Source organism: Symphalangus syndactylus, chromosome 6, assembly GCF_028878055.3.
Source record: "Symphalangus syndactylus isolate Jambi chromosome 6, NHGRI_mSymSyn1-v2.1_pri, whole genome shotgun sequence".
Lineage (NCBI taxonomy): Eukaryota > Metazoa > Chordata > Mammalia > Primates > Hylobatidae > Symphalangus > Symphalangus syndactylus.
In genome coordinates, this window is record NC_072428.2 from 101,993,444 (window position 1) to 102,019,077 (window position 25,634).

At 38.2% G+C, this 25,634-nt stretch overlaps 1 protein-coding gene and 1 long non-coding RNA gene across 6 annotated transcripts in view; one reads left to right on the forward strand and one right to left on the reverse strand.

Moving 5' to 3' along the window:
• DOCK4 (dedicator of cytokinesis 4) overlaps positions 1 to 25,634 on the reverse strand; it is a 472,131-nt gene that overhangs the window by 82,019 nt on the left and 364,478 nt on the right. For all 5 annotated transcript variants that reach the window (XM_063642121.1, XM_055283724.2, XM_063642120.1 and 2 more), the window contains exons 27-30: positions 14,416 to 14,510; positions 3,955 to 4,030; positions 1,383 to 1,483; positions 903 to 961 (exon numbers count right to left, since the gene is read on the reverse strand). In XM_063642121.1, coding sequence (XP_063498191.1) covers positions 903 to 961; positions 1,383 to 1,483; positions 3,955 to 4,030; positions 14,416 to 14,510 — 331 coding nt within the window. The remainder of the gene's footprint in view (positions 1 to 902; positions 962 to 1,382; positions 1,484 to 3,954; positions 4,031 to 14,415; positions 14,511 to 25,634) is intronic.
• Positions 381 to 13,930, forward strand: LOC134737034 (uncharacterized). The gene is made up of 3 exons (XR_010121576.1): positions 381 to 695; positions 1,411 to 1,536; positions 8,890 to 13,930. It is a non-coding gene; the product is annotated as an uncharacterized lncRNA (long non-coding RNA).

Below are 25,634 nucleotides of genomic sequence, written 5' to 3' on the forward strand. Positions count from 1 at the left end.
CCTGTAATGATCCTGGTCAAAAATTAGTCTGTTAACATGAGTGGAAGTAAAACAATAATGGTTCTATTTTCATTCACAGAAAATAAATCCTTCCATCTTCAAGTTGTGCTTGGATAAGCCCAAGAGAAAAGATATTTTCAGGTCATTATATATTCAACTCAAATAAGTCAACCATTTTAATAAATCTAAGAGGAGCATTAAGATGCAGTAATAGTAAATGAATACTAAAAACCTGCATAGTTAACATACCAAATGAAATAAGTTATAAATCTCTAGAAAGGGACCCTATGCCAATGAATTTTAAAACAATTTGTTTTCCAAATATTGTTTTCTATGCAACCAGATCTGTACCATCAATTTTCTGGAATAATATACTCTATCTGCTATAACAGATTAACAAAATTGAATCCAACAGTTTCTTAGCAAGTGCAGACGCTTTTAAAATCCTTTGGCTATACTCTTTATGACATAGGAAAATGGTTTCAAGTTTTTAAGAGTAGTGACGTTCAAGTCAATGTTTCATGAAGTTTAACCTAAATTTATTATGATTCATAGCTTCAACTCAGAGTTCTAGAAATTTTGAGTTGTTACAGTTCCAAATTCTGAAAGGTTGCCTCATCCCTGGAAATATGTGTAATGTTGGAGAAATGCTAGATTATAAAATTTATCGTTAATTAATAATGAAACACACAAAGGTAAGGTGACTTTTCTTAGAGACCAATTTAAAGAATTTGTTGTAACCTTATTCAATGCCAAAGTGTCAATTACTTTCTATAGATGTTTATTGATTTAGACATTTGGTTTCAAATGGTGTCACTGGTAAATTGCCTTTCTTCATTTGTACACTTCAAGGTACAGCGAGGAGCTGTATAGTAGATGTGGCTTCTCTTTTCCTCACTTACCTAGGTTTTGCCACATGCTGAAAATTTCACAACCCATTGTTACCCGCATGTCACCATACCTGAAATAGAACAAAAAACCAAACGTGATACAATGCCTCCAGAACAAAGAAGTATTTGTGTGTTTTTAGGATACAATCTATCATTCTGAATTAAAAGGCAAGGAGTTTTTAATTAAAGACGTTTAATACACATGTCACAATGCCTCTAAGTCAAATCCTCGTGTAAACCTTTTAGTAAAACAGATCTGTTTCATAATTTTTTGCATCTATAGAAATTTTGAATCCTGAAAGAGCCAGGTCAAAACAATGTGCAAACATGTTTGAAATATTAAAATGTCCAGAAAAGACTGCTTCTTGGCCCCTTGGTCACCAGTTCTTCACTGTGTGATTTTCAGTTATGGGCATTCTGATTTATGAATCATTTGAACTAAATACTCTTTAAGAGGCAACATTTCTCACCTGATCATACATCGATACTTACTTTTCTAACACCTTTTTCTTCTTGGAAGGTGTGAACATCTCCAACTGCAGACACAACTGGTTTATAAAAATGACTGCAAGGTAAAAGTAGGAATCCCAGATCTAAAACAAGAACAAGATATTTCAATACTATGGTATTACAAGCATATTGACAGGTGAAGTAACATAGTATTTTGGATTTGCTTCAAAAGTGGTTGAGGGTATAGTTGAAGTAAGACTGACTGAGTTGATAATAGTTGAAGCTGGATATGGGTACATCATGGGGGTTCATTATACTATTCTCTCTACTTGTACATATGCTTAAAATTTTCTAAAACAAAGAAGTAACTAAATAAATAAGTACTATCATCTAGGTGTATATTGCTCCAAATCTGTATTCCAGGTTTCACGAGCTTTTTGGTATATGCTAAAAGATAGATGTGTGGTTTCTCTTGTAATATGTCTGAGTACCTCCAAGAGAATGAGGTATAAGATGGATTTCTTTATTCCTGTGTGAGTTCATTTTTGGAACTCCTTCTAACGTAGAACTTGTAAAAAATGCATACACTTCTTCAGATATGCTAATTGCTTTAAATTCAGACACTATATAAAAATTCCCTGCCCAGGCAAATTTTTTAAGTTTTCTTATACCAAAAAACAGAATCAGAAAGAGATCTGAATAAAGTTCCCTGAAATAAACTTAGCAAAAAAAATAAAATAAAATAAAGGACATAATGGAAGGAGCACACTTCTCCACTGACACCATGTAAAATTAAAGACAAATAACAAACCAGGAGACATATGACACAAAATCAGTATCTGTTATACATAAATAGCTCTTGCAAATAAAAAAGAATATAATAAAACCCTAAGTAAAATAATGAATAAAAGTCAAGAACAGTCCAGGTGCGGTGGCTCATGCCTGTAATCCCAGCACTTTGGGAGGCCGAGGCGGGTGGATCACAAGGTCAGGAGTTGGAGACCAGCCTGGCCAATATGGTGAAACCCCGTCTATACTAAGAATACAAAAATTAGCCGGGCGTGGTGGTGCGCTCCTGTAGTCCCAGCTATTCAGTAGGCTGAGGCAGAAGAATTGCTTCAACCTGGGAGGCGGAGGTTGCAGTGAGCCGAGATCGCGCCACTGCACTCCAGACTGGGCGACAGAGGGAGATTCTGTCTCAAAAAAAAAAAGAAAAAAAAAAGTCAAGAACAGAAAATTCACAAAAATACGAATTTTGATCAATAACTAGTAACTAGCCAATAAGTAATAGTGAGAAATGTAAATTAAAGCAAACAGGATTTTTCTCTTTATCTGTCAGAAAAAAAATCTCTTCTAATGTTGGTGTAGCTGCAGGAAAAGAGGCAATCAAATGTAATTGGTATAACCTTTCACTCAACAATTCCATTAATAAATATTTATCCAAAGAAACAATTAAGGGCCAGGCGTGGTGACTCATGCCTGTAATCCTAGCACTTTGGGAGGCTGAGGTAGGCAGATTACCTGAGGTCAGGAGTTCAAGGCCAGCCTGGCAAACGTGGCAAAACCCCATACTACTATTAAAAATTAAAAAAAAAAATTAGCCGGGCATGGTGGTGTGTGTCTGTAATCCCAGCTATTCTAGAGGCTGAGGCAAGAGAATCGCTTGAACTGGGAGGCGGAGGTGGCAGTGAGCCGAGATTGCGCCACTGCATTCCAGCCTGGGCAACAGAGCAGGACTCTGTCTCAAAAACAAAACAAAACAAAACCAGAAACAAAAGAAGAACCAAAGAAATAATTAGGGATATATGCCAAGTTTTATTTTATAAGAATGTACATAAAATGAGTAATTTATAAGAAATAAATATGAAATTTTGATATACTATAAGCTATGATATAGACAAATTTTATGTAACTATTAAAATTCCTTTTTTATTGTATTTGTGCTTTTTTGTATTTTCTTATTATCCAATAAGGAAATTTTATAAAAATGTTTGATATGAAATATGTTATTCAAAACAGAGTAAGAACAAAGATGCCCAAAACAAAGAACCACCATTGAGGAAGAAAGCCAAGATAGGCACTGCTCATCTTCGTTTGCTGTTTATCACTTGCTGTTTGAAAAATAGTATATCAAGAATCTGTAGGCACCCAAGCATATCACATTATATCATAGATATACAGAGGGTTCTGCCTTAAAGAACCTTACCAATGTTTAATTTTTTTCTTTTCATTAATTCATTCTAAAAAATGAGAAGACAAAGAAATAAGAAACTAAAGGGTTTACTTTGTAAATGTTTTCTTCATATAAACTCCATTTCTAAAAAGTAAAAAACACTATGTTCTGAGTCTCCTTTGTCATAAACAGGGATCATACAGAAAAGAGCAAGAATTAAAATGTACAGTAACAATAAAAAACCATCTCCTTTTAAGCGCTATGATTTCCCAGGTTGATAAGCATTATTACAGCCTTCATCTGTTCACAAATACAATGAAAACTGTTCTAATATTACTCATAGTTAAAACTAATATGGCCCAAGAAAATGTTAGGTAATTTCCTATAATATAATGTGATTCTTTTAACCAAAGCAGGAGAGTCATATAAATGAATGCTTACCTTATAATCAAAGTTTTCATTTAAGAAGTTCTTACGAAGTGCATCTGAGAGGTACAGAACTGTTGTAATAATAACACTAGTGATAAAAAAAAACGACAAGATGAAAACTTCATATTAGTGAAAATCATTTGGTATACAAGAATAAAAACCTACTAAGATAAAATAAAACCTTCTTCAGCAAGCATCTGGAGCAATATTAAATAATTCATATTTGAAACAAAAAAGAGACGACAGGTCAATAAAAGCAGAAGAAATCTATCACTGAAGTCAGGACCTTTGTAAACTGATACACGAAAGATCTATGAATTCATATGACTCAGACAGAAATACATTATTGCCTTGATGTTTTGTAATGTTTTCTGTTAATTTCCAAACAAAGCAAAATGATTTACTACAAACATAACATTTCATATTTTTCTGTTTTTCAGACAGGGTCTTGCTCTGTTGTCCAGGCTGGAGTGCAGTGGCATGATCATAGCCTACTGCAGCCTCAAACTCCTGGGCTCAAGTGATCCTCCTGCCTCAGCCTCCCAAGTAGCTGGGTCTGCAGGTGCATGCTGCTGTGTCCAGCCAAATGGTTTTTCAGTTTTTTGAGACAGGGTCTCACTCTGTTGACCAGGCTGGTTTTGAACTCCTGACCTCAAGCTATCCTCCTGTCTGGGCCTCCCCAAGTGCTAGGATTACAGGCAACATTCCATATTTGATTATCATAAAAGAAAGCCATGCTTTTTAAAATACAGACAAAAAAATGGAGCCCAAAGACAAAATGGATAGGAAAAAACAATAGAATACATTGAGCATTTATTAGCCTTCTCTCTGTTCTCCCCTGTTTAAGGTATTAGAGGGCATGCAAGAGCTATAGAAGGCAGATTCCCTCTTTAAGGGCAACAAGACTGCCACTAAAGAAACAATTCCAGACTGTGAAATTGTCTATAACCCAGTACTAAGCTGTGTGAAACCAACAGTGTTACAGACATTCAGAGAAGGGTCATCTCCAGGGCAGGAGAAATCAGGAAAAGCCTGACCAATACAGCCACAGGTAGCTCGCTGGGGAGATTTTAAAAAGAAGGATTTGATGAGCATTCTTGGTTAGTTCTAGAGCTCTGCAATTTGTTCAAAATCTGCTAATTTTTATAACCAGGAGATAAATATTTAAAGTTGAACGTATTTCCAATTGGTTCACTTAATGTTTAACACAGCATTATACTAAAGCAAGATAAGCCACCCCCTGAGCTACTATAGACTGAGCACCAATATATAAATTGTCGATATTTAAAATTTCTTTGACCTTTTCTGAGATGCATGTGTAATAAGTGTGCGATATGATAAAGCCTCAGTTCTCTTCATGGGATTTGGAATTGGAGGATGTATTTATGTCACCCTAGGTAAAATGAAAAAACAAAAGAAAACAAAATACACTATCAACTTCATACCTTGGTTATCTTGCTAATATAGATTATATTTACTAATTAGAAAAATATAGACTTTGAAAGACATAAATATTCATTATTGTTATCTGCTAGGAAACTCACTATTATAGCTTTCTTGTGGGGTAGGGAAACATTAATAAGGGTAAGTTGATGGTTGAATGTGGAAGTTCAAGGTAATGAAAAGGAAACAAGACAACCACGATTTCATGGGCATCCGCTCTACCATGAACAGGCACAGTTACATGCGTGTGCATTTTATATATGTCATATGCATCTTTCAGTGAATCTTACTATTAAATTTAAGTATAATAAAAACCTATGAGATGGAGAAGTCTTGTGGTTTCTTCAGTCCCCTAAATGGCAGATACCATCAGTGAAAGTCATATCAAAGAGATATATCACCCGCAAATGATGGTATAATGTGGCAATTTCCCATAGGCACTGGAAAAATCAATGATAATTGAAGACATCATTACTGTTCCAAAGTATTTTTCTCAAGTTTTACTATATGAAACTGAAGCTGAATCGTCAGAAAATGAAAGGCTATCAGGCAAGGAAGTTGTTCTTGCCTAGCATCTAGTAAGATCATTGGACTTCTAAGTTTAAAGAAGAAAAATCTGTATCCTTAACATGTGGTTATAAGCACACACTTTCTGCTTTGATGTTCGACGGAGAAATACACAGTCCCACTACACCTGGGGTTTACATTAAAAATCACCTTGTGGCCCACAGTTTCAGCTTAGATTGATGTTCAGACACAATATCTCTGGTGTTAGTGAAATGTGACATATCTGGAATTTAGACTATCAGGCCAAATGTCACAGAAAGGAGCTAACAGACTCAATCTTCCAAGGGAGAGAGAAGTTATTCCATGGCAGATTACCAAATTGTTATTTACATGGTGAATCCCAAACACACAAAATATATTTGTGGCTTTTTGAGGTACAGTTGCTGGTAAACAACATGGAACCTCTGTGGCCTTACTACGGAACAGTGGCTCTCAACCTGCCCCGGGCCCTAGAATCACCTGGGAGCTTTTCAAATACGATGTCTGGGTCACATCGCCAGAGACTACCGATTGGTCTGGGCTACAATCAGAACATCAGGATTGTCAAAGCTCCCAAGTGATTCTTACGGTGTACCCAGAGCTGAGAACCACTGCTCTACCTTAGATCAGTACTTCTCAAACTTTAACAGGTACCTGGTGATCTAGTTAAAGTGCAGATGATCCAGCAACCCTGGAGTGGGACTGGAGATACTACATTTCTAACAAGCTCCAGTGGATGCTAAAGCTGTTGGTTTGCAACCACCCATTGAAGAGCAAGGCTCTGGGGTGGCCAGAGTCAGAAATAGTCCCACGAATTCTGCTTCATCATTCTCCTGACTCTTGGAATATTAGGATGATTCATATGGGGCTTGCAGTTCTTATTTCTAGGTTGAACACCTCACCCTCTCATCAGGGCTGCCTTACCATTAGGCAGAAAGAGGCACAGGGCATAGGGCCCGTGAGCCTTTCAGGGACTTCCGAAAACACTGAGACCTGAAAGAATGTTATGCAACCAAATCGAAACTGCAAAAAGTAAAAATAATGAATAATTACATGTCCACAGAAAGGGACATGATGACTTTCATTAACTGTCCAATTTTAATATTTATGCAATTTTAAAATTATAGATTATTTTATAATTTTACAATTCCTAAATATAGTACACATAAATGCTGAGAAATCACAGCCAATCAGAATTAAATTATTTTACTTGATAAGCCAATAATTAAGAAGCAAATATAAAAAATACTTTTAATTTTTTTTTTCAGCAAAATTGTATCTAAGGTGGCATGTGGGTCTATTTAGTGTTTGATAGGATGAGGAGTAGGGCCTCCAAAAATATGACTGCTCAGGGCTAGAAAGATCTTAAAAGGACTATTCAAATGCTTTAATTTCATACCTATAACATTCAGCCCAAGCCACCAAGGCAGTTCCCAGAGCTTTCTATGGTAACTCATCACTGACATCATTTCCTAATACACAGGTCTCTAAGCCAGCCAGAGGCATTTATACATTATTGCTCCTTCATTTTAGTGGATACCTGTGGTGTTTAGGGATCTTTCTTTACTTGTTTCAATTTATCCAAAACCATGTGGCTTCTCTGGTTTCATTCTTTTACTCATGACTCAGTGTTTGAATATGGGGATATTGCAAATCTCAGTGCTCCAACTCAATAGTCAAAAAAGATTTTCAATATGCTACCACAAACAGCCAAATTACTGATTGATTGATTGATTGATTTCCTTCCTTCCTTCCCCTCTCCCATCCCCTCCCCTCCCCTCCCCTCCTTTTTCTCTCTCTCTCTTCTCTTTCTTTCTTTCTGACGGAATCTCCCTGTCACCCAGGCTGGAGTGCGGTGGTGTGATCTCTGCTCACTGCAACCTCTGCCTCCAACATTCAAGCGATTCTCTTGTCTCAGCCTCCCAAGTAGTTGGGATTACAGGTGCCCACCACTGTGCCAGGCTAATTTTTGTATTTTTAGTTGAGATGGGGTTTTGCCATGTTGGCCAGGCTGGTCTCGAACTCCTGACCTCAAGTGATCTGCCCACCTCGGCCCCACCGTGCATGGCCCAAATTACTGATTACTGCTACAGCAAGGCATGCACTAGGATCATTTTTGACAATCCTAATCTACAGGCGCAGCATGATAAAATTTATGTACAAAAGAAAAACTGGTGTACAGGAAATCAAAGTTATTGCTTTATGGTTTTCCAGTTGCCACCTCATTTTGGGCTTAAGAAATAACTTCAAGCAACCCTATTTCTCCCTCTCACTCTCACCCAGGAAAGCTTATCTCCCATAATTTTTTTTTAATTACTCCAATTAGATAATCTGCTCAAACACAAGCCTGTCTCCAAAAATCATACATGAACTGAGAGAAATACCTTTGTGGATAAACTGGGTCTCGACAATATTGATGTTTATACAATGGAAAACTAAGGACATCTAAACCTAGAGTCCAACAATTTCCCTATAACCTGGTGGATTAATTGGGGCAGTAAAAAATCAACACAAAGACATTAGGGGAGATGAAATTCCTGGATAACCAATGTGGGAATGCATCTAAACTAGTGGTTCTCAAACCAGCATGCATGAGACTCACCCAAAGGATGCTTAAGACTTCAGGGTCTTACCACTACCTATGGCTTGGGAGGTTTGCAACCAGGCCCAACCACGTGATTCTGATGCATATGATCATCCTTCTTATTTTGAGGATTGGTGTTACACATGAAAGAGGAGACAAGGAAGGGCTGGAACTTAGAGAGCAATGGCATCTGGGAATTTGGCCTTTTTTACCACTGCATCCATAGGGGCAGAGACTAGTAAGTGTGTGTTAAATGACTGTGACCTCATTAATACATTTGAGTCTATGCTTTGTTATACTTGTTTGCCATATTACATGACTCTAAAATGTGAAGCTTATACAACTTTTAATTTTATTTATTTATTTATTTTTAGCTATTTTGAACAGACTGAAATCAGACAGGCAAAGCTGATCCAAGTGGAGGGCACAGAATCAGCTAAAGCAGGGAAGCAGAGAAAGGAGTGATTTTGCTTTCAGTCAATGGGGCACGCAGTGTGGATGAGGCAAAAAGAATGGGAAAGGATTTACATAGAGTGACTCTGAAAACTCTTTTGACTAGTACTCCACTGGGCAGTACTGGTAGAAAATGACTCATATGGCAACAGCCTCTGTTTTGACCTTTTAGGCTTAAACCCTAAGAAAGCCTTTCCTTCATGCATTCATTCTCTCTACCAACTCCTCACAACTCACCTGGAGAAGATAGATTGTGCAAGCAATTCTTTTGTCATTATTTGCTGTAACTATTCAAGTTTGGCATATTCAGCATAGTAATATATAGTTTTGATAAAAAATAAGTATCCATTCTCTCCCTGAACAGTAAAAGCCTTTAAGGATAACTACACTTAATTAAAAAAGCCAAAATCAAAACAATAATAGCCGTGTCAATGGATGCTCAGCAGATTAGCTACTCTACCACTCAAGTTTTCAGGGTCAGTGGCGCATATTTCGCCTTCCTTCCTGTTATTATGGATAAACTGTCAATGCTCCTAGCTTTCTTTGTGTACACTAAATCAATGCTGCTCTAAGTGTGGGAAGCTTCCTTCCTTGAGAAAGTCTTACCACAAAAAACAATGTCAGTTTAATTAAACTGCATGCTTACACTGATGATTTATTTTTACGTGCAAGCTTGTCATGGACAGGTAGCAGTTAGTTCTTGGGCTGGCATACGTAGCAACCTTGCATGAAATCCTATCCCTGCTTGCCCAAGGACATTGCTCTTTTAATTATCCCTGTTTTCTTTAGCACCAATATTTCTGTCTTTTACTAACAGGGCAATTCCTATTGGTAAATCAACATGCTATAATATCCCATATTCTAAAACGAACCCCAGTTCTCACATCTCCTTCCAGGTACAGCCCTGTTCCTATGCTCCCTTTGATAGCAAAACTCTTCCTGTAATTACTATTTTCAGTTTCTCAACTCCTATTCACTCTAATTAGGTCTTCCTTTTCACCACTCCACTGAAACAACACTTGTCATGGTCACCAATATCTACTGCACTGCCAAATCCCGGGACCAATTGTCTGTCCACATCACCACCAACCTCCCAGCAGCTCTAGATACTGCTTCCTTCTTGAAATGCTTTCTTCACAGGATACTGTACTCTGCTGGTTCTCATCTTACGTCATAGGCTGCTCTTTTTCAGTCTTCTTCACTGGATACCTCTCCACTTCCTGACCTTTAAAATGTGGCATGCCCCAGGGCTCAGTCCTGCCTTTTTCTCTTTTCAGTCTGTACTTTCTTCCTCAGTGCTCTTGTTCAATTCCAAGGCTTCAAATCCTAACCATACGCTGAGGAGCCCAAACGTACATGTCCAGCCCCAACATCATCCCTGAGCTCCATGCAAGCATGTCTAGCTTTCCCTTCTACATCTCCACTTGGATATCTAGTACACCTCAAACTTACGTTCAACATGGAATTCTTCACTTCTCTCATCCCCAATGTTACTCCTTTCTCCATTTTTTCCACCTAGGTGAATGGCACCACAATTCATCCTTTTACTTAGGCCAAGCATCTAAGGAACATCTTCCATTACTTTTCTTCTCTCCCACCCACACCCAGTCACTTGCAAGTCTTGTCATCCTTATTTCCAAAACCAATCTTCTCACTACCTTCATTGCTATCCGCCCGTCCAAGCCATCATCAACGTCTCTTACCTGGATGGCTGCAGTAAGCTCCTAACTGGTTCTCCCTGGTTTCTCTTTGGTCTCTCCACATAGCAATATCTGGGCTGTGTTCCTCCACCAACCTCATCTTTACTGGTTCCTTCCCTCCCCACGTTTCAGCCACACTAACAGTCTTTCAGTTCCTTGAGTGTGCCACATTTACTCTGGCCACAGGGCCTTTGTAGATGCTACCTACTGATAGAATCATTATTCCTTTGCTGTTTGTTACCCCCTGCTTAGCTTTCAGTTCAAGCTTCACTCCTTCATGAAGGACCCCTCCTATTCTAGTCCAGAATAATGTTCCCTTCATAACACCCTCATATCACTGTGCTCTTTGTCTTTATAGTACTTATTTTACACATTAGGCACTGGAAAATACTGGCTGAATAAATGGGTCAGTAAATGAATGGACGACCTCTCTAAGAAACTTTGATTTAACAAATCGCTTTTTGGCTATGTAGATCTCATTTGAAACCCAAGTTGGTTAATGCATGATATGTTTGAGGCCAACACGCACACAAGATAACCAAAATAAAGACCTGAAATTTCAACTGAAGAGAGAGGGAGTTTTTACCTTCCTCAGTAAGCAAGTGTGTTATAAGATTTTTCTTCTTGAAAATATGTATAAAGCTGTGACTTTATTTTTGTACTTTATTTCACAATGTGTATGGGAAGGGGGTGGAGAGAAGCTTGTCTCAGAGTGTCCTGTATTTTTGGTACTTAATTTTCATCTTCCTTATGTTCCTTCTTTCTTAGATTGAGCAGTTGTTCTCATCAGAAACATCTACCAGGAACTTACAGGGGGTCATGAGATAGCTCTGCAGCAAGCAAGAAAGATAAGAAATGCTTCTTGCCCTGGCAGAATTATGAGCAGGCACACTTGCTATGTTATATAATATTAGGCATGCAGGTAGAAAAAACCAAAGAACCATACAAATCACCAGGTGTCTGGTCACAAACTCTGGCAGAGCTTCACACAAAGCAGGCAAGCTACAAGATTTGGAACAACACAGCTTATAGATGAAAGTTAAAGGCATTTAATTTACTTGAAAACACAGGAAGAAAGGACCAACACATAAAAGAACATTCATTTTGAGGGATGAGCAATTCAACTGAGTTCAAGGTAGGGCAATGGTGACTTCTCAGCCACCTGCTATCAATTTGACATGCATTAAGCACACGACTGGGTTAATAAAAGTGGGAGTTTGGGTTAAAATGCCCCTTTGAGAGGCCCTGAACAAATGTTTGTCTAAGAAAGTTGAAACCATGGAAGAAAAGGTGGTCAACTTCAGAGACGTAGATGTAACTCCTGCAACGTGCTTCAACATGGTTTAGCCAAGTGGAAACTTTTTCTTCCTAGTGTATGCTCTTTAACATATTTAAGATGTCCTTAACATCTTTCAGAAATCTACTTTTCTATCAATATTATATGGGTTAATATTTTTCATAGATAAAACACAAATAGTAGAGGGGTAATTTTCAGACTATGCTGCATTTATGAAGCAAAGCAAACCTCATCTGCTTTCATGACTCGAATGGAGGAGAATGGTTACAGACTATTAAAGGAGGAGAGGAGAGGAAAGAAGAGGCAAGAGCAAGAACATACAGCAGACTGGCTGCTCCAACTAGGCAGTGGTCTCTCTAGTTCCTGGAGTCCTGTCCATGAATGAGGTTGGACTTGCAGCCACCAGCCATTGCCAGTGGAGAGGCAGCGCCAGACTCCTACCAGCACTCACATGGGTGGCAATGGAATGAAGTCACCACATGTAGCAAAGGGTGATGGCACACTTCTTGGGTTTGCTATGGGAGTAACCTTCTGTTTAAATTTATTACACAGAGCTCATCTCTAACAAAATCACCTTCCTATTTGATTAACACTGTAAATGAAAATTCTGAACAGTGTGTGTTTACTCAAAGGTAGAATCTATACTCTCAGACTGCTATCCATTTGTGTGACCATAAAGTCTTTAAAACTGGAGTCATGATGGGGCAGAGAGAGGCAGTATTTAATATCAAAAAGCCACATGGTTGTCACAATTTTAGGCAAGCTTAAGCAGAAATTGTATATGTAAGGAATAAAATGTCAATGTTACTTTCAGTTTGAATTTCTACCACTGAAATTTTAATTCAATCCAAAATATTCCTCTGCACATGAGTCAGGCAGAATGACCAAATGTTGATGCTGCATGATGATGATGTCCATAGCCTAGACCTCTTCCCATCTGGCTCCTTGGATTATCTCACAGCCCTTCCCAGGTACCCAGAATGTTTGCTCTTTGGTTATAAGGCCAGATGCATGAGCAAAAACTCCCACCTAAATCTGTAGCATGCGGACATCCAAATGAATAGACATTTGATTCTACTCACAGATATCAAACTAAATATGTTAAATTCTAGAGAGCTATTTCAACAGTCTCAATTAATCTTCAAAATGGAAAAGCTGCTTCTGTACTTATGTAAAATATAATATGCTATGTTGTACTATTTGTTACTTCACAAAGTTTTTAACACATCATTTTAACACCTCCAAGTCTATAAATGTATACTGCAGCAGAAGCCATATTGAGCATATATAATCAAAATCGAATCCTATATTCCTGCAGCTCTCACCACCATCAAAGCTTGCCATCTGGAGAAAACACAGGGCGACCGTGGCCTATGGATAGATGCTTAGAGAATCCAACCTTCATCCTGAGCATGAGGGTGTTGGCGTTCGGAAAAGAGGAAGAAGGGGAAGCAGGCAAATGTGGGCTTGGAGAGTGAGAATGCTAATGAAATAGGGTAAATAACAAGCTTGGAAGTGAAGACCAGGCCAGTTTCCTAGAGCACTTTTCCATTCTGTATCCTGAGACTCTGGAGACAGGAAGTGGAGAGAGCAGATAAATCCATGACACAGTACTCTCCGGGATCAGCTCCTGCCATTCCGACTGCCCTAATATCCTTTCCTGCCTCCTCTCTCTTCTAGTATTGCTCTCAGATCATGCTGGATATGCTTAATATAAACTGAATTTATCATCTTCTAGAGATTCCAATATCGGCTTTATGTCAATAACCTCCCAAATGCCTGTATTTGGTTCTGAAGTTTCCTCGGGGCAGTATTTTCAGCTCTCTATTGGCCATACCACTTGGATAAACAAAAGAACTTCAATCTCCATGTGTCCAACTCAAGGGTCATGTCTTATTCCCAGTGTTGGGCAGATGCTTCACGTATGTATTTTGTTAAGAAGAATTAAGAAACATCAGAAATGATTCAAATTTCTAGTAACAGAGAATTGGTTAAATAAACCATGGTATGGTCATTCCATGGAATATTATTCAGCTGTAAAGGAAAATACATTAAAAAAAAGGCTTTCTATCTATTAATTTGGAAAGATTGCCAGGATTTCTAAGAGCGTTATACAGAACAGTGTGTATATTACATTACCTGCTGGTCTCTGTATAAAGGAACACTAGGAGGACATGTAAGAAACAAATACAAGTGGTTATACAGCCTAGGGGTAGAGGGTCAATGGGAACAGAACTTCTCAATGCATATGCTATTATGTTGTTTGATTTTCAAATGTTAATATATACAAAGGAAACAGTAATTCAAAACAAGTGGTAATATTTTTTTAAAGGCTTAATTCAGAGGCAAAAAAAACCCTGCAAACTTGAGATCAAATGAACAAGATTATTTTGTACTCTCTTCTTCCTCTATACATTGAGTTGCAATTATCATCAACTTAAATGTCTTACTTGTTAGCAACCAAGCGCATAACAGTCCAGTCCTTTGGAAACATCTCTGGGCGTATCAATATTCGGAACACAGTAAATATCTGCAGCAGGAAATCCTTGGATAAGGAGAAAATTGATCATTTTATTGGTTTATTGTAACTGTCAACATACATATGCACATACACAGGCAGTACTGTTGTACTGTTACCATTTCCAAAGCAATTATAGAGAAAGGAGCCATAATTTAATAGTTTGCCCGAGGGAAGGAGTCATGACCCTTCCCATTCTCAGCACTCTAACCCACCCAAATGTTTTCTTTTCTTTCTTGGGCACAGTGAAAATGAGTTTTTATTTCTCTCCACAAATTCTAACAATTTAGGGTTTTGAAAATAAAGTGGAAAACTTGTAACAGAAGATTAACAGGGAAATACATTCCCTTTCTTCTATTATAGCGTCTTAAACGTCAGAACTTTTCAATGCAGGAGAACAATGAACAGTCCTGGCTCAGCTCTGCTTTCCTTTAACTGGGTGTCAAATTTTAGAAAGTTATGCTCATCAAAAAGCATCTCACACAAAAACCTATTTTTCTTACAGGGCATTCTTGAGATGCAGTATTAATGGAATGTATGCAGGTTTACAGAACTTGAGTGAATTTTCCAGAGTGTGCTGTGCAGAATACATTCAAACGAGGATATGCGCTAAGTCCAGCCCAGTGAGGAGTGCTTAGTAGTTATGAGATTATCAATATATTCCTCACAAAGATGCCATGCGAGATGGTAGTAGTATTTACTGAGATGTTATCTTTAAATTGATCACCTCAAAACACTCCTGACAAGAAGCTATCATCAGACATGGAAATATTTTTTATTATTTTTTTTAAGACGGAGTCTTGCTCTGTCGCCCAGGCTGGAGTGCAGTGGCGTGATCTCGGCTCACTGCAACCTCCACCTCTCGGGTTCAAGCCATTCTCCTGCCTCAGCCTCCCAAGTAGCTGGGACTACAGGCGCCCGCCACCAAGCCCAGCTAATTTTTTCTATTTTTAGTAGAGACGGGGTTTCACCATGTTGACCAGGCTGGTCTTGAACTCCTGACCTCAGGTGATCTGCCCTCCTCGGCCTCCCAAAGTGCTGGGATTATAGGCATGAGCCATGGTGCCTGGCCGGCATATTGCTTCCTTAAACATTACAAGATATAGGGTCAAATGTGCTACAGCATACAATACTTAAAGTGGAATAAAGGAGATAATGTACCACACACAATGAACGAAATGAGCTTTCCCTACTCAAAAAGGGATTAGCTCAATCTAGCTTTGATTTAGATTTATTAACTAGAAAACTTAAAGAGCTTTTTGTAACCTAAGTGATTCTAGGCAAATATATTTCTCTAACAATCTGATTGAAGGTAACGATATGGTGTTGCTTCAAAATAAAAAGCAACCCCAAACACAAGAGTTTTATTTATCAAATACAATGACACATTACGTTAAACATGTAAGCTGCTTGAATGTAAGATTATGGTTGTCACTCATGTCAACAGAAGACAGAAAAAATCTAAAAACTAAAAACCATGTGGTAGCTTTATTTTCTTTTTATATACGCTAACAACTTCAATCAAGCCCATAAATATTTTGACAAGAACTTATTTTAGCTTCTTTGGCATCAACACACATATGTTGATACGTAGTATGCGCCATGTGGAAACATGCCCACTAGGTCATCCATCTTTAAATGGCTAGATAGATCCGGTCCATGTCTCCAGAATCACTGGAAGCAGAGTTTCCCAAATGTATTTCACTGTAGGTCAGATAATTTTGGGAAACACTTCACATTCTAGCTCTCTCTTGGGAGAGTAGGTCATTAGCTTACTAAAACTGTGAGAAGCCCTTTCTAATGCATTTCTGAAACTTATTTTAATGGTTTCTCAGTTGATTCTTTTGAGTTACTCAGACATATATATATATATATATAATATATATATCTATATAATATATATCTATATAATATAATATAATATATATATCTATATATTATATAATATATAATCCCTGCAAAAATGGCTTGTGCATTTATCTTTGAAAGAGTTATATCCCACTTCAGTTTCCTATCTTGGTGCATTTGCTTAGATAGATATGAAAGTCATGAGAGTGGGGATTCTTTGGCTTTATGGTCTATAATTAGTTAGGAATAGTATAAACAAATTCTAACATGCTGAAGTTTTATCTTCTTGCCTCAAAAGTTGTAAGAGAATTGGAAACTGGAGGCAGCACTCTTAGTGGTAGTGGTGGTGTGTATGTATGTGTGTATGTGGTGTGTGGGGTGGGGGACTGTGCTGTCAGTTGAAAGGAGGAAAAATACTGGCTGAAAAGATTGGCTCTAGGAGGCAAAACATCTGTCTTACCAGCTAGCAACTTGAGTTTTCTTTTGTAGTGCTGGGGAGAAAGGAAACAGTATTGCAGGTGAAGGAGTTGGGGATAGATGACCTGTTTCTGTGCTATCTCATTTTCCTAGTCCCATTTATCTCCCACAATAAAAGGCTGTGGCAGCATGTGACATTGCCAATGCCTGTGAATTGACATAAATCTTTATTTCTCCCAAGAAAACTTTTCAGTGTCTCAAGTAGTTTTCTACAGTATCCGTTCAAGTTTCATTGACATTTATAAAACCAAACATATTCAACAGTAGAAGCCTTATAAGAAAAATAAAAGAGCATAATAATGAGGATCAGAAAACTTAGATTTTAAATCCTGGCTATGCAATTAACTAGCTCAATGACCTTGGCAATTTGTTTAACCTCTCTGGGAGTGAGTTCTCATACTTGTAAAATGAGGGGGCTTTGAGGTCTCTTGTAGTTAGAGGAGATTAAAAAAAATCAGTGTGATCATTTAGTTATTCAAAAGGCATCTCCACATTTTTCTTACTTCTAAAACGTAGGCAAATGTTTCATCACATCACATTGTCGTAACACAAATACCTTCCATTTTAGTATTTACATGTAATTTAGCAAGTCTTGGTCTGCCATGCAACAGGGTTTATTCCAAACTCAGTTCCAATACTCGAAAGCAATACGACCTCAATGCTAGATTCTTTAACATTTCCGTCCCTCCCACCCAAAATACAGTGGTATTTCCTTGACTGTCCTCTCCGAGTACTTTTCAACTTTGGTCATTTCACTAAATATGTGTTTTTGCATAGACAGATGTGGTTGTTTTGCACATATAACTAAGTAACAGATTATTTTTATAATTTGAAAAAGAACGTTGCCATGCCTATAATATTCCTGCTTGGACAGCACAAAGAAATAAGTGTTTCATATGCTACCATTTAAAACCTGGCAGAATGGGAGCAGTTTCTTTTTCTGTTTTACATCATACAGCACAACATGGTCACTTAACCGCGTTAAATTATTTAACATGGTTAAACTGTATTATTGGTATTCTTCAAATCAGGGTTCGAGATAAAAAAGAAACAGGGAGGTGTTACTTTATAGAAGTATTTTTTCTGCAGAGGTTCAAGAGAGAGGTTCAAGTAAGAAAGTTCTTGTGAAAGTCTTCCAAAACAATAAAAAGTCTCATAATTAAATATAAAACAAAGTAGGAACAGTTGTTATGATTTTAGAAATGATCACTAATATGTATTGATTTATAAATATTGGGTGCTTTACTATGTGCCAGGCACTGTGTTAGATGCTGGGGATACCTGGTAAGAGACATTTTTTTATTTATTCATGCAGCAGGTGTTTATGGAGTGTCTGGAACATGCCATACAATAGTAAGTACGTTAAATGTGCTCTTTGCTTTCATGGAGTTCACAGTTTAGTGGGAGAGATAAATGTTAATCTAAAAACCACACAGATACACGCATGCTTTGCAAATGTGAGTAAGTCTGAAGGTCAGGTATTCCACACAGAGGGAACAACACCTGTAGGCCTCAGAGGCAAGAGAGAGCACAGGGTTGCCTGGACTGCAAGGAGCAGTGGCAAGACATAGGGCTGAAAGATAAATAGGGATAAATAAAAGATAGACAAATTTCATAACTTTTTCCATAGTAAGGGGTCTGGACATTTATCTGCAGGCATTGTGGAGACACTGAGGGGTTTTATGCAGATGTTTGAGAGGATCAAATTTGTGTTTTAGATTTTTTAACTGTACCATATAAAAATTGTCTTATGCTTACATATGATACTACGATATTAAGAAGACACAAGACAGGATTGGCTTAAAAAATGTGGTACATTTACACCATGGACTACTATGCAGCCACAAAAAAGAACAAAATCATGTCCTTTGCTGCAACACAGATGCAGCTAGAGGCCATTAACCTAAGTGAATTAACATGGAAACAGAAAACCAAATACTGCGTTCTCACTTATAAGTGAGAGCTAATCATTGGATACACACTGACATAAAAATGGGAACAGACATGGGGGATTGCAAAAGAAGGGAGGGAGGGAGAAAGAAAAGGGCTGAAAAACTACCTATTGGGTACTATGTTCACTATTTGGGTGATGGACTCAATTGAGGCCCAAATATCAGCATCATGCAATATATTTGTTAACAAACCTGCACATGTACCACCTGAATCTAAAATTTGTTTTAAATCTAAATTTTTTTAAAAAAAGAGAAAGGCAAAAGACAAAAATTAGGCTTGTGAAACAGAATTGGCAAGACACAGAGAGATGAATCCTGAGTTCATGAAACATGAGTTAAGACATCCATAAAACAAAACATCATGAGGCTGCTACACAGACTAGGACATTTTCTTCTTACTTCAAGAACAACGAACAGGACAGACCCTTAGACTATAGTCAAATGTCATTAAAAAAATTTGCCATAAATTTCAAACGTGTAATACCCTTGATGTGAGGTTTGAATTCAATTAAAGGGTGTTAATAATCATTATCACATTGAAATTTATATTCTTAAAATGGAATCTTTAAGTATCTTCTGCAAAATAACTCCCAAATGATCTTCAATCTTTTGGAGCTATATAACCATTTTTCTGTAATCAATATATTCAAATAAAGATAAGTCAAAATAATTATATTGAAAATCTTTTGAAGCAGGAAGGAATACTAAGAGCATGCATTCCTTCAACAAAGATTTAATGTTCCAGGTTCTGTGCTTAGGACACCAAGACATGGTCTCAACTCTCAATGGCCCATAGTCATCAAAAACACAAGGAAATGGCAAATAATGAGAGTGCATTATTGCACGCTATCAGAGAGGGAGGACGGTATCCTGGGAAGGCTTCATCGAGAAGGTGATACCTGAGTGGGATTTGTAGGGTGAGCTGAATCAGAGAAGGGATTAACAGGGGTACACATTAGGTAATGGAAGTGAGGTGGTGGTAGAATAGGCATTACAGATAGAAAAAAATGATTCATAGGAATTAAAAATTATATATTTGGTTTTTAAGGAATATAACAGTAGTTTGAAGTGGCTGGAGTGACTGAAAGGTGTTTAGAAGGGGGTGGAGGATAATGTGGTTGGAAGGTAAATTGAGGATAGAAACAACATGATAAGGAGATTGGACTTTGTCCTGTAAAGCTGGATTGGGGCTTGATCAGATACAATTTTTTTTTTTTTGATACGGAGTCTCGTTCTGTTGCCCAGGCTGGAGTGCAGTGGCGCAATCTCGGCTCACTGCAAGCTCTGCCTCCCGGGTTCACGCCATTCTTCTGCCTCAGCCTCTCCGAGTAGCTGGGACTACAGGCACCCGCCACCACGCCTGGCTAATTTTTTGTATTTTTAGTAGAGACAGGGTTTCACCATGGTCTCGATCTCCTGACCTCGTGATCCGCCCGCCTCGGCCTCCCAAAGTGCTGGGATTACAAGCGTGAGCCACCGCGCCCAGCCCAGATATAATTTTTGAAAGCTAGTGGGACAGTATATAGGAGACAATGTAGTTAATAATCGTGCTGTACTTAACTTCCAGCTCATGTATAATCTTGTGCTTATAGCAAGATCCCCACAGTTCTATGAAAAGTTATAATCAACAAAGCACAGGAGTCTCACTGCTGTATATACATGAAATGCCAAGGATATGGACAAAACTGTAGCCACCAGTACAAGGTGGGTGTATAATAAAACATTACTGATGACAGAAGGAGGAAAAAAATCTTAATCACTACCTAGTGTTTACTTTTGTTCATTTTTAAATAATACTATGTTCTAGAGAAGGAAAAAAACAATACAAAGTACCAGCCCTCAGGTCTTTGCTCCCACATACTTGTGTTCTGACACTGTGACTCATGCCTCTCACACACAAGTAGGAACCTGAGGACCCAGGAGAAGAAGTGGCACACTGCTCAGGAAGCCAGAAGCTACTTCAGCAGTAACCCTGGAGGCATCCAGGCTGTTTAGGGATGAATGGAGTTGAAAGACCATTAGTCTTAGTAGATACTTGAGAGCCACATACTTTTTTTTTTTTTTACATACTTATTAATTTATTCTTATTGATAATAATTCTTTTTTTAATTTTTTATTTTCTTTTTTAATTTTATTATTATTATACTTTAAGTTTTAGGGTACATGTGCACAACATGCAGGTTTGTTACGTATGTATACATGTGCCATGTTGGTGTGCTGCACCCATTAACTGGTCATTTAGCATTAGGTATATCTCTTAATGCTATCACTCCCCCCTCCCCCTACCCCACAATAGTCCCTGGTGTGTGATGTTCCCCTTCCTGTGTCCATGTGTTCTCATTGTTCAGTTCCCATATTTTTAAAATTCATTTTGATTTATAGAACCACTGGGAAATGCTAAGACAAACCTTACCTTTCTTTGAATTGTTAAAAAGAAAGGAAAAAGCAACATTAGGAATAAAAAACAACATGAATATTCATTTGAAAATCTCAATATATAATTGATCAAGTATCAATTAAAATGTAAAATGTGTACATCCTATGACCCAACAATTACACTTCTAGGAATTTATTCTACAGCAATATGGGTACAAGTCCATAGAAAGAGATGTATCAAGATGTTTACTGCAAGACCCATTCTAATGGCAAAAATCAGAAATGATTAAATTATGTAGCATCCATATAATGAGATTCAGAAGAATAAGGTAGCGGGCTATATAATATCTATGAGATATTATCACGTAAAAAAGTATACGTCAATATAGTTATATTAACATTAAAAATGTGTGTGTATATATATAGTAAACATACATATATAGTATACAAAATATATATATATAGTATACAAAATATACAAAATAGTCTACACCTTTAGGTGTTAACAGCAGCTACCTCTGGGGGTTAGGATACGTTGGGGGTTGAGAGGAGGGTAAATACACTTTATCGCTTTTTAAAACAGTAGGGTTATGTGGAATTTTTGGTGTCTAATTTCAATATCACTTATAATTTTCCATTAAATATCACCCTATTAATTGTACTTTACCTATTTACTTTCTAACCTAAATGTACATACAAAACCCCAAGTAACTCTCCTTCTATTAATCTGGTCTTTCTCAGACATCTCCATTCTATGACTAGAACTGCTTTGTTATCTTTAAAGAGCTGACAATTACAATTTTATATAATTTGATAGGAAAGATTTTGGTTTAAGAAAGTTTATTAAAGTTTAGGGAAAAGCTGAGTTTAGCTGCCTGAGCAATGAGCTCAGGATGTTAATAGAATTCCTAGTTCTCCCAATTACTTGAGAACAATAATAGCATCAGTCAATCTCATGGCGGAGGAGGTAGGGAGAGGATGAAATGTGGGTTAATCACCACATCTGGCTCACGGCTGTGGGATGGGGTTGAGGAGGTGTTCTGTAACTGTTAGCCAATACCATTGCAGTTTATACATACAATGTTTATTTACCAGGATGATTTAGATGGCCTTAACAACAGGCTTTTATTAGTCTTGATATCCCTAATGTCTAAGCAAGAAGCTCAATAAATGTTTGTTGAGTCAACAGTTGATATCTGTAATAAAATAATGAGGGCCTACTTTATGGGGTCCTTTTGAGGATTAAAATGAGTTAATATTAATTAACTGCTTAGAACAGTGCCTGATACATATCAAATTGCATATAAAATGCTTGCTGTTTAGAGGTCTTCACTTCCTTTACTACAATATCAAAACCCAAAATGACTCTAAAAGTTTTTGCTCTTATAATCCATTTGGCAGCAAAACCTGACCAGAATGATTTATAGTCTTTATTTATCCCATATGGAGTGAATATTTTGTATCACTCTAGATTTTATTGGAGGTGCTATATATGCACATATCTTTATGAAATCATAAAAATTCTGATTTCTGAAGTAAAATTGGTACTAAGGACTTTGTATAAGGGTCTAGGGACAAGTGTTATTATCTTTGAAAATATTACAATCTAGGTTCAGGAACATAACTAGAAATATTTGGTTTTAAAGAAAATTGAGCACAGGAAACATTTATTAATATCTTTTATAAGGTGATATATAAACTTTTAAAATGCAGATTAAAACAAGATGACTAGGGAGGCCGAGGTGGGCAGATCACAAGGTCAGGAGATCGAGACCATCCTGGCCAACATGGTGAAACCTCATCTCTACTAAAATGCAAAACATCAGCCGGGCATGGTGGTGCGCACCTGTAGTCCCAGCTACTTAAGAAGCTGAGGCAGGGGAATTGCTTCAACCTGGGTGACGGAGGTTGCAGTGAGTCGAGATTGAGCCACTGCACTCCAGTCTGGGTGACACAGCGAGACTCATTCTCAAAACGAAACAAAAAAGATGACTAATTAGCCTTTACTAAATTAAATAAATGTCCTCTAGCCTGCATTCACTCCAGTTATTTCTGTTTCATTCTTACACTGGGTAAGTGTAAGAATCTTATTCCCAGTCAAGGATAATTCTGTCCCTTCCTGCTGCCTTCTCAGAGACCTCACCCTGGAAGTTAGTACCTCTTTCTTAGATTTTCAGCTTCTCCCTCTCCACCAGCTGTAATCAAGAATATATTTGAACATGCTTAAGTCTCCTCCATCATAAGTATTCATTAAAACAAAGTCTACACATCCAAATGTATCCCTCTTCTTCTTGAAACACTGCATACAATCCACTGTATCTTTTTCTATTCTTCAATCCATGACAAGTTGGCTTTCACCCTCATCAGTGAAATTGCCCATTAGGTTCACCAACAATATTTAGGGAACCTTTCATGATGGTACTTGACCTCCTTGCAGTAGCAGGCACTGTTTATCATGCCTCCCTCCTTAGGCTTAGGATTCTATGTAGGTCTCCTTTGACCTTCATACTCTACACTCTCCTTGGATGTTCACATTTACTCCCATGATGTCAGTTATTATTCACTGGCTGACAGTTTCCGGATCTACATCCCACAACCCATCTCTCTCTCTCCTGCACTTCAGACACAATTTACTAAACATCTCCATCTGAATGTCCCTCAGGTGACCAAACTCCGGCTGAAACCGAATTTACCTTTGCTCCCAAACCTGAACACCTAACTCCTCCTGGAATCCTCATGCAGTGAATGGCACCACACCAACGTCCAGCCAATTGTCAAAAGGCCTAGGAGTCACTTACAACTCCTCCCTCTCCTTCACCTTTTTAATATTATCAGTCATCAAGTCCTGCCAATTCAACTTCCTAAATGTCCCTAGAATCTATCTCCACAATCACCTCTATTTCAAGCCACAGTCATTTCTAGCTTAGGTTACTACCTAAAATCTTTTACAGGGTTCTGCCTCTCATCTTGACCTCAGTGAATCCCCTTTCTTTCTTTTCTTTTATTTTTCTTTTTCTTTCTTTCTTTTTTTTTTGAGACAGGGTCTCCGTCTGTTGCCCAGGTTGGAGAACAGAGGTGCAATCACAGCTCACTGCAGCCTCCACCTCCCTGGCTGAAGCGATACTCCCATCTCACCCTCTTGAGTAGCTGGGACTACAGGTGTGTGCCACCACACCCAGCTAGTCTTTAAAAACTTTTTATAGCGACAGGGTCTTGCCATATTGCCCAGGCTGGTCTCTAACTCCTGGGCTCAAGTGATCCTCCTGCCTTAGCCTCCCAAAGTGCTGGGATTACAGGCATGAGGTACTGTGTCTGGCCAAATGCATTTTCAATAGTGCAACCAGACAGGTCTTTCTTCCCTCAAATGAGATCTTGTCTCTCCCTTCTTAAAACACTCAAAAGCTTCAAAAGTCCTCAAAACAAAGTCTATACTCATTCATACAGCCTTAAACTCTATATACTATCAAACGATCAACAACTATTTCTTGAATGCCTGCTATGTGCTAGGCATGGTCTGGAATCTGAGGATACAGCAGTGAGCCAGACAAAGCTTCAGACATCAAGGAGCTTATGGCCCAGTGGGATATACACATAAACTGGGAAATACACATAAACAGATAAACGTGGGGTAGAGAGTGTGCTGTGTCAGTCGGGGCATTCAGGTGATATTTTAGTAGAGAGGTCTGAATGTTCCAGCCAAATATATATCTAGCACACTCCTACTAACCTCAGTTCTCAGCTGAGACCTCCCCTGGGAAGTTTTCCTGTTGCCTTGAGTCTGGGTTGGCAGCACCTCCCACATGCTCTAAAGCATCACATGCTTACCGTGCACATTCACCACCAGGGTGCTAATGCCCATTATTTGTCTGATTATTCCCCTGTAGGAACAGGGTATCTTGTGCTTGGTTATGTCCCTAGTGTGTGGCGCACAGTGCTTGCCATGCTTGAGTTGCTTAATATCCACTTCCTGAATGGCAGATTAAGTAATTAATATCATTAAATAATTCTCCTGGTCAGAAGGCCTTGCTTTTTTTTTTTTTTTTTTTCTTTCAGACAGAGTCTCACTCTGTTGCCCAGGCTGGAGTACAGTGGTGTGATCTCAGCTCACTGCCACCTCCATCTCCTGGGGTCAAGCGATTCTCCCACCTCAGCCTCCCAAATAGCTGGGACTACAGGCACGGGACACTATGCCCAGCTAATTTTTGTATTTTTAGTAGAGATGAGATTTTGCTATGTTGGCCAAGCTGGCCTTGATCTCAGGTGATCCACCCACCTCGGCCTCCCAAAGTGCTGGGATTACAGGCCTGAGCCATGGCGCCCTGCCAGCCTCAGTAATTTTGAAGAGGGGAATATAATTGTCCTTTGAAGAGGTGGATTGGCTGACTGAAATGAGAAAAGTCCACATAAAACATTTTATTCATTATTTCCATTTGTTTTATTACTGCTAACACGAATACCAAAGCATAAAACTCAACACCTGGATAATTAATCACGTCTT